Source organism: Bufo bufo, chromosome 1 (assembly GCF_905171765.1).
Source record: "Bufo bufo chromosome 1, aBufBuf1.1, whole genome shotgun sequence".
NCBI lineage: Eukaryota > Metazoa > Chordata > Amphibia > Anura > Bufonidae > Bufo > Bufo bufo.
The window spans coordinates 51,529,597-51,544,946 of NC_053389.1; the positions used below are offsets into that span (position 1 = coordinate 51,529,597).

Sequence of the window (15,350 nt, forward strand, 5' to 3'; positions counted from 1 at the left end):
AGCTACACTTTCCCGTGGCCAAGCATTTCTGTAGCCCAGGACACAATGAAGAACACATGAAAGTTCTCATATTAAAAGGTAACTTCAAATCCCAAAGAGCCAGAAGGATTTGGGAATACAAATTTATAACACTGCTTAACACTTTGAATACTGGACTGAATTTGTCCCCGGGATTTATGACACACTACAATCTAAAGAGTCTTCTATAGACATAGTCGGGGCACCAGGTCTCTGAGATAACACTAATTTAGAGACCATAAAACTTTCACGTTCCTTATCTGTAAGATAATTAAGGACTCATTCTCAAGATCTTTGATTTGTTATTTTTCAAATTCCCATTCATTCCCCCATGTCTCTGTTCAAAAAACGCATACGTATACGGAACGCAAAAAACTTTCGTGTGAACGAGACCTTAATGAGAGCACTAAACTAATTAAAATCTACAAGTCCCACAAAAAACAAGCCCTTATATGGCTATGTGAACGGAAAATTTTAAAAATATATGGCTATTGGAACGTGGAGAGGAAAAAACAAAAATAGGCTTGAAGAGGCTATCCTCTGGATAGTTCATCAGTATCTGATCGGTAGGGGGCCGGCACCTGGGACCGATCAGCTGTTTGAGAAGGCATTGACGCTCCTGAAATTTTATTTTACTGACAGCATTTGTGCCGTTGAGCGGCCGTGGCCGTATAGCGGCCCACAAACGGCAGGTTGGCAATCCACGGCCACCGGCCGTGTGCACCCCGCATCACGGATGCGGACGCATTCACTTGAATGGGTTCACAATTCCGGAGATGCGGAAGGGCTTTTTCACACGAACGTGTGCTGTCCGTCTCCATATTGCGGATCCGCAATACATGGGCACCGTGCTGTGGCCATTCCGCATCACAGATGCAGACCCATTCATTTCAATAGGTCCGCAAATCCCGAGATGCGGAACGGAAGAACGGAACACTACGGAAGCACTAGCGAGTATTTTCTGGGGTTCCGTTCCGTGCTTCCGCACCGCAAAAAGATAGAACTTGCTCTATCTTTTTGCCGAACGGAGGGATCGCGGACCCATTCAAGTGAATGGGTCTGCGATCCCCATGTGCCTGCCCCATGGACGGTGCCCGTGCATTGCGGACCTCAATTTGCGGTCCACAGCACGGGCACGGGCTTCACACGGTCGTGTGAACGAGCCCTAATGCTGTGTGATCCTGCCAGAGGAGCGGAGGTCAGAAAGGGAACTCACACTGACACACGCTGCTTGTTTCTCGCATTGAACTCGCTTGTATCTGGCCTTATGCTCTGGTAATGAGTTGTGAGGTCTTGCCATCTGAGCGCTAATAGGAAGCCATCAAAATTTTGACTGCAGCTCTTGCTGTGATTAAAGCTGATTTTGCAAAGTTAAAAATATATATATTAAAAGTGATCGCTGAAAGAAAAAAAGGAGACAAATCGTTGCCAATCACAACATTTATTTATAGTGTTAGGACGGATCACATCCCGGAGGGGTCTGCAGTTAAACCTATTGTATCTGAGAGGGGAGCCATACTTTTCTGTCAGTTCTTGTGACGCCACCTTGTGGCCATCAGTTGTTACTGATAATCTGTAATGAGAATGGATTAGTTTAGCTGTGAATATAATGCTCTTACGACTTACAGGGAGTTGTAGCGCTGTAAATATATAAATATATATGAGAGAGCGCATTATATCTAATATATATATATATACATATATCATTATATCAATACACCCCCATCTATATCTATATAGCAATATATCTATACACATCCAGCTTCGCACGGTTATATTTCATCTATTTCATTTTATGTTTTTGTGTGTTATTAAAAGATATTGACAGTATCCATCTTATCAGTGAACTCCACAGCCCCCCCCCCCTTAACACTGACCCCACCCAAAGTTCACTTCCTCCTTAAACTGGGACCTCCACAACAGCCCACCACCTTAACTTTGACCTTCACAGTAGCTCGCCCCTTTAACAGTGAGTTCCACAGCACCCCACCCCCTTGACAGTGACCTCCAAAGGGGCCCGCTCCTTTAACAGTGACCTCTATAGCACCCCACCCCTTAATACTGAACTCCATAGCAGACGGTCCCCTAACTGTGACCTCCACCGATACCTGTCCCCTTAACAGTAACATCCACAGTGAACGCCCCTTTAACAGTGACTGCCACAGTACCCTGCCCCCTTAACAGTGACCTCCACAGCAGCTGCCCCCTTAACAGTAACATCCACAGTGAACGCCCCTTTATTAGTGACCTCCACAGTGGTTGCCCCTTTATTAGTGACCTCCACAGTACCCCGTCTCGTTAACAGTGATTTCCATAATAACCCGCCCCCTTATACGTCTTTTCTCTTAGCATCTGACAACAATCGTCCAATCGAATTCCTTTTCTTACGGGGCAATTGACAGTATATAAAACCCCACAGAATTAGTATACATTAGGTCATGTGAGTTACATCAGCCTCTACAACAACGTTGGCTAAGCGTCGCAATCAAAATCATATTAGCTCACACATCAGCTGTCTTGCTAAGAATGTCCTTCGTTGCCTATAGCAACCAATCAGAGCTCATATTAATGACCTGTAGCAAAATAGAAGCTGAGCTGTGATTGGTTGCTATATGCAACCTGATGAATATCCAGGCTAACTGCCACAACAGACAATGGCTCCTGGAGTTTGGCGGTTAGGTTACTAAGCGCATTTTTTGGCAAATAATTAGAAAACGCGGTGTGAAGATTTCCACTCAAAACATAGACTATGACGCTCCCCCAAATCACAGGAGGCGGCTGTGCAAAATTTCGTGATTGTAAATGCGACGGTGTGGATTCCTTTAGCAGATATACAGGGAGTGCAGAATTATTAGGCAAATGAGTATTTTGACCACATCATCCTCTTTATGCATGTTGTCTTACTCCAAGCTGTATAGGCTCGAAAGCCTACTACCAATTAAGCATATTAGGTGATGTGCATCTCTGTAATGAGAAGGGGTGTGGTCTAATGACATCAACACCCTATATTAGGTGTGCATAATTATTAGGCAACTTCCTTTCCTTTGGCAAAATGGGTCAAAAGAAGGACTTGACAGGCTCAGAAAAGTCAAAAATAGTGAGATATCTTGCAGAGGGATGCAGCACTCTTAAAATTGCAAAGCTTCTGAAGCGTGATCATCGAACAATGAAGCGTTTTATTCAAAATAGTCAACAGGGTCGCAAGAAGCGTGTGGAAAAACCAAGGCGCAAAATAACTGCCCATGAACTGAGAAAAGTCAAGCGTGCAGCTGCCAAGATGCCACTTGCCACCAGTTTGGCCATATTTCAGAGCTGCAACATCACTGGAGTGCCCAAAAGCACAAGGTGTGCAATACTCAGAGACATGGCCAAGGTAAGAAAGGCTGAAAGACGACCACCACTGAACAAGACACACAAGCTGAAACGTCAAGACTGGGCCAAGAAATATCTCAAGACTGATTTTTCTAAGGTTTTATGGACTGATGAAATGAGAGTGAGTCTTGATGGGCCAGATGGATGGGCCCGTGGCTGGATTGGTAAAGGGCAGAGAGCTCCAGTCCGACTCAGACGCCAGCAAGGTGGAGGTGGAGTACTGGTTTGGGCTGGTATCATCAAAGATGAGCTTGTGGGGCCTTTTCGGGTTGAGGATGGAGTCAAGCTCAACTCCCAGTCCTACTGCCAGTTTCTGGAAGACACCTTCTTCAAGCAGTGGTACAGGAAGAAGTCTGCATCCTTCAAGAAAAACATGATTTTCATGCAGGACAATGCTCCATCACACGCGTCCAAGTACTCCACAGCGTGGCTGGCAAGAAAGGGTATAAAAGAAGAAAATCTAATGACATGGCCTCCTTGTTCACCTGATCTGAACCCCATTGAGAACCTGTGGTCCATCATCAAATGTGAGATTTACAAGGAGGGAAAACAGTACACCTCTCTGAACAGTGTCTGGGAGGCTGTGGTTGCTGCTGCACGCAATGTTGATGGTGAACAGATCAAAACACTGACAGAATCCATGGATGGCAGGCTTTTGAGTGTCCTTGCAAAGAAAGGTGGCTATATTGGTCACTGATTTGTTTTTGTTTTGTTTTTGAATGCCAGAAATGTATATTTGGGAATGTTGAGATGTTATATTGGTTTCACTGGTAAAAATAAATAATTTAAATGGGTATATATTTGTTTTTTGTTAAGTTGCCTAATAATTATGCACAGTAATAGTCACCTGCACACACAGATATCCCCCTAAAATAGCTAAAACTAAAAACAAACTAAAAACTACTTCCAAAAATATTCAGCTTTGATATTAATGAGTTTTTTGGGTTCATTGAGAACATGGTTGTTGTTCAATAATAAAATTAATCCTCAAAAATACAACTTGCCTAAAAATTCTGCACTCCCTGTACACACACATACATACACTCAGCTTTATATATTAGACTAGCAGAAGGACCTGGGTTTGCACGGGTATATTTCATCTACTTCATTTAACGTTTGTGTGTGTCGTTACAAGATATCGACAGTATCCCCCATAAGTGACCTCTACAGCCCCCCGGCCCTTTAACAGTGAACTCCACAGTCCCCCCACCCCTTAACACTGACCCCCCCCCCCCCCACACACACACACACACAGTGCCCCGCCACTTGAAAATGGGACCTCCACAGTAGCCCATCCCCTTAACTTTGAGTTTCACAGCACCCTACTCCCTTGACAGTGACCTCCTCAGGGGCCCGCCCCCCTTAACAGTGACCTCCACAGTACCCTGCTGCCTTAACATTGACCTCCACAGCAGTTGCCCCTTTAATAGTGACCCCTGCCCCCTTAACAGTGACCTCCACAGTGTCCGCCCCTTTAACAGTGACCTCCACAGTGCCCTGCACCTTTAATGCTAGAGCTACACGACGACAAGTTTTGCGCAACATTTTGTCTCAACAATTTTTATAATGATAGGCTAGGGTGTCGCACTGCGACATGTGACATGCAACACGACAGTTGGAAAAAATCCATCCAAGATGGATCCATGTAGCAGTGTAGTTGTGCCCTGTGTGTCGCGCGACACATGTCGTTGTGTAGCCCTAGCCTAAAGCTGACCTACAGCAGTGAAGAAAAATGGCTCAGTTGTTATGGAAACCTGGAGTAAAACCGTGAGTATGTGCAGTCTAAGGGCCTGCGAGCTTCTACTGGCTGATAAGGGACATGTGACCGTGTGTATGACAGTTGGGATATGAGGAGAAAGACTTTCTGGCTTCTATTAGCTAATGCAGGTCATTTTTGGGGAAAATCTCAGGAACGGTACATCCTAGAGAGCTGAGACCCCCACAAGATTTCTTTCCAGGTAACAAGGGATGTGTCTACCAAGTTTCGTTGAAATCGATGGTTGCGTTTTTGAGTGATCGCGGAACATACGTACACACATACATACAGTACAGACCAAAAGTTTGGACACACCTTCTCATTCAAAGAGTTTTCTTTATTTTCATGACTATGAAGGCATCAAAACTATGAATTAACACATGTGGAATTATATACATAACAAACAAGTGTGAAACAACTGAAAATATGTCATATTCTAGGTTCTATAAAGTAGCCACCTTTTGCTTTGATTACTGCTTTGCACACTCTTGGCATTCTCTTGATGAGCTTCAAGAGGTAGTCCCCTGAAATGGTCTTCCAACAGTCTTGAAGGAGTTCCCAGAGATGCTTAGCACTTGTTGGCCCTTTTGCCTTCACTCTGCGGTCCAGCTCACCCCAAACCATCTCGATTGGGTTCAGGTCCGGTGACTGTGGAGGCCAGGTCATCTGGCGCAGCACCCCATCACTCTCCTTCATGGTCAAATAGCCCTTACTTTCAAAGTTTTCCCAATTTTTCGGCTGACTGATTGACCTTCATTTCTTAAAGTAATGATGGCCACTCGTTTTTCTTTACTTAGCTGCTTTTTATTTGCCATAATACAAATTCTAACAGTCTATTCAGTAGGACTATCAGCTGTGTATCCACCTGACTTCTCCTCAACGCAACTGATGGTCCCAACCCCATTTATAAGGCAAGAAATGCCACTTATTAAACCTGACAGGGCACACCTGTGAAGTGAAAACCATTTCAGGGGACTACCTCTTGAAGCTCATCAAGAGAATGCCAAGAGTGTGCAAAGCAGTAATCAAAGCAAAAGGTAGCTACTTTGAAGAACCTAGAATATGACATATTTTCAGTTGTTTCACACTTGTTTGTTATGTATATAATTCCACATGTGTTAATTCATAGTTTTGATGCCTTCATAGTCATGAAAATAAAGCAAACTCTTTGAATAAGAAGGTGTGTCCAAACTTTTGGTCTGTACTGTATATACGTCCTTCTTTATATATAGATACATATAGCAATATATCTATACACCCCCATCTATACATATAGCATTATATGTATACACCCCCATCTATACATATAGCATTATATGTATACACCCCCATCTATACATATAGCATTATATGTATACACCCCCATCTATACATATAGCATTATATGTATACAACCCCATCTACCCAGTACAGATTCTGCCGCTACTTACGTAATCGATCCAGTCATTGAATGCAGAGACGCGGGTGAAGACGGTCGGTTTCTTCCTAGCATTGCACCCAAGGGAAGACACAAAGCTGGCAATGCCATGGACTTCCCACCTGCCATCAGCAGCCTGGCAATTTAGGGGTCCCCCAGAGTCACCCTGAAATATAAAGCATGCTGCAGAGATCAGGACGCTGCACATCACATCTGGACAAGGAAACTGTGAAACCTGTAATTCTAACATTCCATGGAGAGCAAGATATTAGCTATACTTCTTTAATTTGGTTTTATACTCCAGTCACATCCGGAGCTGCAGTAAGAATCCTCCTAACCTCCTGTTTAGCACCCAGGCAGCAAACATCCCTCTGCTGTCTCATTGTTTTTACAGCAGTGATCTATATAACCTGTGACTGTCCAGCTGTTGCAAAACTACAACTCCCATCATGCTCTGGTTGTTGAACATTGCCATAAGAATGTGCTCTACTGCAGTGCATGGTGGGAGACGACTTTACATCAAAACTGCTCATCCGGGTGCAATGTATCATAAGTTTAGCAACTCTTAACATGGTGCCTGTTAGTACCACACTGATTCAATCCATGAAGGAGCCAGGAGAATTGTGAGTGCAGCTTTGGATGTGCTTAGAGTAGAAGACACTTTATCCTAATATTCTGGTCCCACCATTGTATGAACGTTGATCTCTGTACTCACATTGCAGCCGGCCTTTTCTTCCCCACCAGCGCACACCATGGTGGTCTTCACGGTGCTGCCCCACCAGTCTCTCTGGCTGCAGGTCTGATGATCCACCACTGGGAGCAGAGCCTGCTGGAGGACATTTGGGAGGGCGCCACCAGCTGCAAACACATCCACCATGATTAGCACCCTGACAATATCACCAAACACCCCCCAGGTCATTACCCACAGTGTCCACCATACGTACTGTTCAGACGGCCCCAGCCACTGATGTAACATGGGTAGTTATTGGGCAGCACATCTCCGGCAGGGGGCAAGCACGCCAACTGCACCTCGTTATCCAATAAAGCCACGTGGGATAATTTAATGAGAGCTATGTCATTCCTGAAGAAAGACGACGATAACCGGCACGTCAAGTATCTAATCTTATCCTGTGTGATACTGTGCTGTATCTAATCTTATCCTGTGTGATACTGTCTGCTGTATCTAAGCTTATCATGTGTAATACTTTCTGCTGTATCTAGGCCTATTCTGTGTGATACTGTCTGCTTTATCTAATCCTATCATGTGTGATACTGTCTGCTGACCTGCTGTATCTAAGCCTATCATGTGTGATACTGTCTGCTGAGCTGCTGTATCTAAGCCTATCATGTGTGATACTGCCTGCTTTATCTAAGCCTATCATGTGTGATACTGTCTGCTTTATCTAAGCCTATCATGTGTGCTATCGTTTGCAGGTTTGCCAGAAATTTCTGGGCAGTCTGTAAAAATAGGTGAAATTTTTCCTGTGTCCGTGAAAAAAATTAGACGTGTCCGTGAATTTTTTGAGGCTGGTAGTACTGGACCGGATTATTTTATGGTAATTATCATTTTACAGCTCACGGTAAATGCTGGCAATTAGTCCTTAGTATATTGGCCTGCCGGCCCTTCACCTTCCCCCCAACTTATTTAGACCTGACGTGAGCGGGCAGAAGTCGCAGATTGCGGCGCATACTGTATTTAAGCCTATTGGGTGTATGATGTTGTCAGCTATATGTAATCCTATCATGTGTGATGTTGACTGCTGTATCTAAGACTGACACATCGTATTGGCTTCTGAGCTGCTGTATCAAATCCTGTGATACTGTGAGAAAGCGACAATTGACGTGATTGATACTGTCTGCTGACCTGCTGTATCTAAGCCTATCATGTGTGATACTGTCTCCTGAGCTGCTGTATCTAATCCTATCATGTGTGATACTGTCTGCTGAGCTGCTGTATCTAAGCCTATCATGTGTGATACTGTCTGCTGAGATGCTGTATCTAAGCCTATCATGTGTGATTCTGTCTGCTGAGCTACTGTATCTAATCCTATCATACTTGATACTGTCTGCTGAGCTACCGTATCTAATTCTATCATATGTGATACTGTCTGCTGAGCGATGTATCTAATTTTTTTAATGTGTGATACAGTCTGCTGAGCTGCTGTATCTAAGCCTATCATGTGTGATACTGTCTGCTGAGCTGCTGTATCTAAGCCTATCATGTGTGATACGGTCTGCTGAGATGCTGTATCTAAGCCTATCATGTGTGATTCTGTCTGCTGAGCTACTGTATCTAATCCTATCATACTTGATACTGTCTGCTGAGCTACTGTATCTAATTCTATCATATGTGATACTGTCTGCTGAGCGATGTATCTAATTTTTTTAATGTGTGATACAGTCTGCTGAGCTGCTGTATCTAAGCCTATCATGTGTGACATTGTCTGCTGAGCGATGTATCAAATTTTATAATGTGTGACACTATCTGCTGAGCTGCTGTCTCTAAGGCCTCATGCACACGACCGTTGTTGTGTTCCGTTCCGCAAAATGGGGTTCCGTTGTTCCGTGATCCGTTTCCGTGTGTCTTCCTTTATTTTTGGAGGACCACCAGACATAAAGGAAGGTAAAAAAAAAGTCTAAGACAGGTTTGCCATGCAAATGATAGGGAAAAAAACGGACGTGGATGACAATCTTGTGTGCCTCCGCGTTTTTTAGCGGTCTCATTGACTTGAATGGGTCCGCGAATCGTTTTCCGTGAAAATAATAGGACAGGTTATATTTTTTTGACGGACTGGAACCACGGATCACGGACGCGGGTGGCAAACGGTGTATTAGCCGAGTTTTCAACGGACCCATTGAAAATCAATGGGTCCGCAGAAAAACACGAAAAACGGCAAAACGGACACGGAATATAACAACGGTGGTGTGCATGAGGCCTTAGGCTACTTTCACACTCGCGTTAAAGTTTTCCGGTATTGAGTTCCGTCCTAGGAGTTGATCAGTTTTATCCTAATGCATTCTGAATGGAGAGCAATCCGTTCAGGATGCATCAGTTCAGTCTCCCTTACGTTTATGGGGCGGAGAAAATACCGCAGCATGCTACAGTTTTCTCTCCGGTCAGAAATACTGATCACTTGCCAGATCCGGCATTAATTTACATTGAAGTGTATTAGTGCTGGATCCGGCATTAAGTGTTCCAGCAAAACGGACTCGGCTTTCCGGTCTGCGCATGCGCAGACCTTTAAAAATGCAAGAAAAATTATTACCGGATCCTTTTTTTCCAGATGACACCTGAGAGACGGATCCGGTATTGCAACGCATTTGTGAGACGGATCCGTTTGCGACGGAACTGCCTGCCGGAATCCTCTGCCGCAAGTATGAAAGTACCCTAATCCCATCATGCTGCTGTATCTAATCCCATCATGTGTGATACTGTCTGCTGAGCTGCTGTATCTAAGCCCATCATGTGTGATACTATCTGCTGAGCTGCTGTATCTAAGCCCATCATGTGTGATACTGTCTGCTGAGCTGCTGTATCTTAGCCCATCATGTGTGATACTGTCTGCTGAGCTGCTGTATCTAAGCCTGTCATGTGTGATACTGTCTGCTGAGCTGCTGTATCTAAGCCCATCATGTGTGATACGGTCTGCTGAGCTGCTGTATCTAAGCCTGTCATGTGTGATACTGTCTGCTGAGCTGCTGTATCTAAGCCCATCATGTGTGATACTGTCTGCTGAGCTGCTGTATCTAATCCCATCATGTGTGATACTGTGCTGAGCTGCTGTATCTAATCCCATCATGTGTGATACTGTCTGCTAAGCTGCTATATCTAAGCCCATCATGTGTGATACTGACTGCTGAGCTGCTGTATCTAAGCCCATCATGTGTGATACTGTCTGCTGAGCTGCTGTATCTTAGCCCATCATGTGTGATACTGTCTGCTGAGCTGCTGTATCTAAGCCTGTCATGTGTGATACTGTCTGCTGAGCTGCTGTATCTAAGCCCATCATGTGTGATACTGTCTGCTGAGCTGCTGTATCTAATCCCATCATGTGTGATACTGTCTGCTGAGCTGCTGTATCTAATCCCATCATGTGTGATACTGTCTGCTGAGCTGCTGTATCTAATCCTATCATGTGTGATACTGTCTGCTGAGCTGCTGTATCTAAGCCCATCACATTTGACACGAGCACTCACCCATTTGATACAGAGGTGCTTTTCCACCCTTCATGGACAAAAATGTCCTCCTTATTGACAGAAATGACCTGCTCCTCTCCTTCCAGCACGCTGCGGTCATGCTCTCCTACCACCACCTGATAGGTACGGCTTGATCTGAAAAGCGAAAAAAACTGCGTCATCTTTCGTATTTAGTGACATGTATCAGAATAAACTCCAACCTGACACACTGTAACAAACCTCCAGGACAGGAGAGATTTGTGCTGCAGGCAAAGAACAAGCTTTTAGCAACTGGACATTAATAATGTTCCTACTCACTGACAGCCAGCAGAGCTCTTGTACCTAGTGAGCCACTAGTTGCTCAAAATTTCATTCTACACTGACGAGGTTCTATTTACATGGGACTACTCCAGATCTTTAATCCTAAACTTACAGGGGTCTTCCTGGTACTTACGAGATACAATGTGCCGCTGTCATGACCCAGTTTGGTGCGATGAGGCTTCCCCCACACGTATGGGAGAAGGTGCTCCCGCTCTTATACTGCAGGGAGATCTGGGGACGAGGAATGACGTGTTAGTACGGAGAAGACCGGGCGGTGTCCTGGGGAGAAGAAGGGCACTTACCTGCCAGGGCCAGCTGTGGGGTCTGGCATCTTCTCCGTTCACCACGCGGCTGTTAGGGGCATAGGTGGGCACCCCGCAGCCATAGGCTGGAGAGGAGGAGACACAGCATTAATGTATAAAAGGAGAAAATCTGGGGGAGGCCACTACATGGCTGTGCTGTATGGACTTACCCGTGGCGGCCAGCAGGAAGGTGATCAGAAGCTTCAGCATTGTGTCAGGCAGGACTTACCGGCACCGGCACCTCTTATACTGCACGTTATCTGGGTGCATTAGGGGCCGCTGATACCAGGTGCTGTCAGGACCTGTGCCCAAGGCTGCGGGTACAGTGCCAACAAGTCCTGACACCACAGAGGAGTTTCCAGTAAACTCGGAAAAAGGGGTCAAGCCTTCTGTCCACTTCCAGGAAAGCTGGGTGACCACTGCCATTACTGCAGTCACCCAGCTTTCCTTGCCTGTACAGGCAGATGTGACATTCAGGACACTTGGGAAAGTTGGATGATGCCCCTCATTATCATTGTATACAATCTGTAAGGAGTCTTTTAACCTGAAAACCAACGATCGCCTGCTCTTCGGAACCTTGGAAAGTTGGGTGGATGACCCATGTGGGAGCAGTGATGGCGAAGTATTGGATGTTACCCAGCTTTTTCTGCGCATCATTACAAGGAGGGAGGTTCTAGATATTTCCCCCAGTTACGTACTGCAACTCCCACATCAAAGATTGGAGTCCACAGATCCATGGACGCCCGCGGGTTCTGTGCCATCTAATATTCAGCGACAGATGGGAATCGCAATACCTGCAACAGGTGACGGCGGCCAAGGTCATGTGACCGCGAGCGGCTTCTCCCTCCTGCGCCAAGTGCTTGAGAAATATTGCAGCTGTAACTCTTACAAGGGAACATTATCCCAGTGACCACAAGAGTTTACAATCCAGAATGATGTGGGAATATTCCTAATACTCCAGTCACATCTAGAGCTGCCGTTTCCTCTTAGGCTCTGTTAGCGTTGAATTTCACTTGCATGCTTGGCTCATGTGCTGGGAAAGCCCTGGAGTATAAATCAAACCACATCCACAGGGAGCCGAAATGAGTGTCCTTCCACTACGTAGCTCTCAATGTGTTGCCCCTCACACACAACATCAGCAAAATCCTCTCCTGAAGTACTCTGTGCTGCTGGAGACCTTTCACTAGGTAACGCTGTACTGCTGTGAAAATTGCATTGGAAAAAAAATCTTCTCAGTCAGTTTATGGGGTGTCAGGCTGAAAATGTTGGGTTTTGGTACTGCAGTCATGGATATCAGCCACCTGGGTGCGGAGAGATTTGAACTCCCAAAACGCGCCGCGGATGCTCAGTTGTTGACAATTTTCTGTAAATTCAAGGATTATCCGTAGAATTTTGACTCTGCTCCCTCACAGTTTTCTCTTATGAGGCCCAGACTGGAAATTCTCTGTACCAGGCAGATTCCCGGTGGGCTGGGATGTCAGTGGGCCACCAGCAGTACGTGGCATGCACTAATGGGCCGATGCACCCACTAGCTCTGTTCGGCATCTCCCCTTATATCGATGCACTTCTGGGTACTATGTCCCAGATCCCAGTTTGTACCCCACTTTAAGGGCTCATGCACACAAACGTATTTTTTTTCCATATCCGTTTCATTTTTTTTTTGCGCTTCTTATGCAGAACCATTCACTTCAAAGGGACCGCAAAAAAAAAAAGGAAATTACTCCATGTGCATTCTGTGTCTGTATGTCTGTTCTGCTAAAAAATAGAACATGTCCTATTATTGTCCGCATTACGGTTTAAAGGCAGAGCGCATGACCATCCTGCATCCCCCTCACTTCCTGCAAAGCTACATGAGGGAGCACAGGGGAGCGCTGTCCATTATATTATTCATTTCAGGGAGCGCTGTCAGTTATCTTCTTTATTTCAGGGAGCGCTGTCCATTATATTATTCATTTCAGGGAGCGCTGTCCGTTATCTTCTTTATTTCAGGGAGCGCTGTCCATTATATTATTCATTTCAGGGAGCGCTGTCAGTTATCTTCTTTATTTCAGGGAGCGCTGTCCATTATATTATTTATTTCAGGGAGCGCTGTCCGTTATCTTCTTTATTTCAGGGAGCGCTGTCCATTATATTATTCATTTCATGGAGCGCTGTCCGTTATCTTCTTTATTTCAGGGAGCGCTGTCCATTATATTATTCATTTCAGGGAGCGCTGTCCGTTATCTTCTTTATTTTAGGGAGCGCTGTCCATTTTATTCTTTATTTCAAGGAGCGCTGTCCGTCATGTTCTTTATTTCAGGGAGCGCTGTCCATTATCTTCTTTATTTCAAGGAGCGCTGTCCATCATGTTCTTTATTTCAGAGAGCGCTGTCCATTATGTTCTTTATTTCAGGGAGCGATGTTATATTATTCACTAGCAGAGGGACCCGGCTTTGTTTAACGTTTGTGTGTGTCGACAGTATCCCCTAAAACAGTGACCTCCACAGCCCCACACCCCTTAACACTGACCCCCCCACAGTGCCCTGCCTCCTTAAAATGAGACCTCCACAGCATCCCATCCCCTTAAGTGACCTCACAGTACCCCGCTGCCTTAACAGTGACCTATACAGCACACGCCCCTTAACACTGACTATAGGTTATAGTCCCCTTAGCTGTGACCTCCACCCTTCCCTGCCCTCTTAACAGAGACCTCCACAGCGACTGCCCCTTTAACAGTGACTGCCACAGTACCCCGTTGTCACGGATGAAGTTAGCAGATAGCTGGAACATCTAAATAAACGAGTGACTGGCTTGATCCCAAACTAAGGAGCTTATAGGTGAGCCCTATAAAACCCTAAGAGCTCTCCCTGACTGCTATGCACATGCAAGGGTCTGTATGGTAGACGATTGCATGCCCGCGTACCTAACACTGTGTGACACCTGAAAACCCTATAATAGTGAGGGGACACGACCACCGGCTCCCTGCACTTAAATACGGAGGGAGTCAGGGTCACCTAGAATCAAGCCAGCAAGGAAACACAATAAAGTAAATGACTTATCTGAACAAACAGCAGAAGCAGCCTCCAGCAGTAAACACCTCATCCAGGAAGTAGTATAAACCGCAAAGTGAGGTAGTATGGGAGGGATTATAAAGGAAGACGATTAGTCGAAATAAGTGACACCTGGCAAAGGAAAGGAAATGAGAAAGTGAAACCAAAACAAAGAACATCATACAAGAGGTAGAGAAGAACGTCTGCCAGATCTTCTCACAGAACTGGCGGTGACAGTACCCCTCCCTCTACGGGTGGACTCCGGACACTCAGAGCCCACCTTCTCGGGATGAGACCTATGGAAAGCCCTGATGAGACGAGTGGCCTTAATGTTCGCCACTGGGACCCACATCCTCTCCTCAGGACCATAATCCTCCCAATGAACGAGGTACTGAAGAGAACCGCGGATAATGCGAGAATCCACAATCCTAGAGACCTGAAATTCAAGATTACCATCAACAATAATCGGAGGAGGAGGCAAAGAGGAGGGTACAGTGGGTTGGACATAAGGTTTTAATAGGGACTTGTGAAAAACATTATGGATCTTCCAAGTCTGAGGAAGATCAAGACGGAAGGCAACGGGATTGATGACGGACAAGATCTTGTAAGGCCCAATAAACTTAGGACCAAACTTCCAGGAGGGAACCTTCAGTTTGATATTCTTTGTAGACAACCACACCAGATCACCAACATTCAGGTCCGGACCAGGCACACGTCTCTTATCTGCCACACGCTTATATCTCTCACTCATCCTCTTCAGATTACCCTGAGTCTTTTGCCAAATAAATGACAAAGACGAGGAAAATCTCTCCTCATCAGACAAGATCTTGTAAGGCCCAATAAACTTAGGACCAAACTTCCAGGAGGGAACCTTCAGTTTGATATTCTTTGTAGACAACCACACCAGATCACCAACATTCAGGTCCGGACCAGGCACACGTCTCTTATCTGCCACACGC

General features: G+C 45.4%; 1 protein-coding gene across 1 annotated transcript; it reads right to left on the reverse strand.

Moving 5' to 3' along the window:
- Positions 1-1,538: 1,538 nt before the first annotated feature.
- On the reverse strand, positions 1,539-11,572 carry CELA3B (chymotrypsin like elastase 3B). Its single transcript, XM_040415532.1, has 8 exons — positions 11,533-11,572; positions 11,363-11,448; positions 11,194-11,291; positions 10,761-10,895; positions 7,508-7,644; positions 7,279-7,421; positions 6,577-6,729; positions 1,539-1,591 (listed from the first exon to the last, which is right to left on the reverse strand). The coding sequence occupies exons 1-8, from the start codon at positions 11,570-11,572 to the stop codon at positions 1,574-1,576; spliced, it is 810 nt and encodes a 269-aa protein (XP_040271466.1). The 3' UTR covers positions 1,539-1,573.
- Positions 11,573-15,350: the final 3,778 nt, after the last annotated feature.

Bases quoted from the DNA above. Each gene is read 5' to 3' on its own strand.
- CELA3B (XM_040415532.1), bottom strand. From the start codon at position 11,572: ATGCTGAAGCTTCTGATCACCTTCCTGCTGGCCGCCACGG. The intron at 10,896-11,193 runs GTAAGTACCAGG...TTCGCTTTTCAG, and splicing joins ACAGCGGCACATTGTATCTC to ATCAAGCCGTACCTATCAGG. The intron at 7,645-10,760 runs GTGAGTGCTCGT...GTCTTTCTTCAG, and splicing joins AGCACCTCTGTATCAAATGG to GAATGACATAGCTCTCATTA.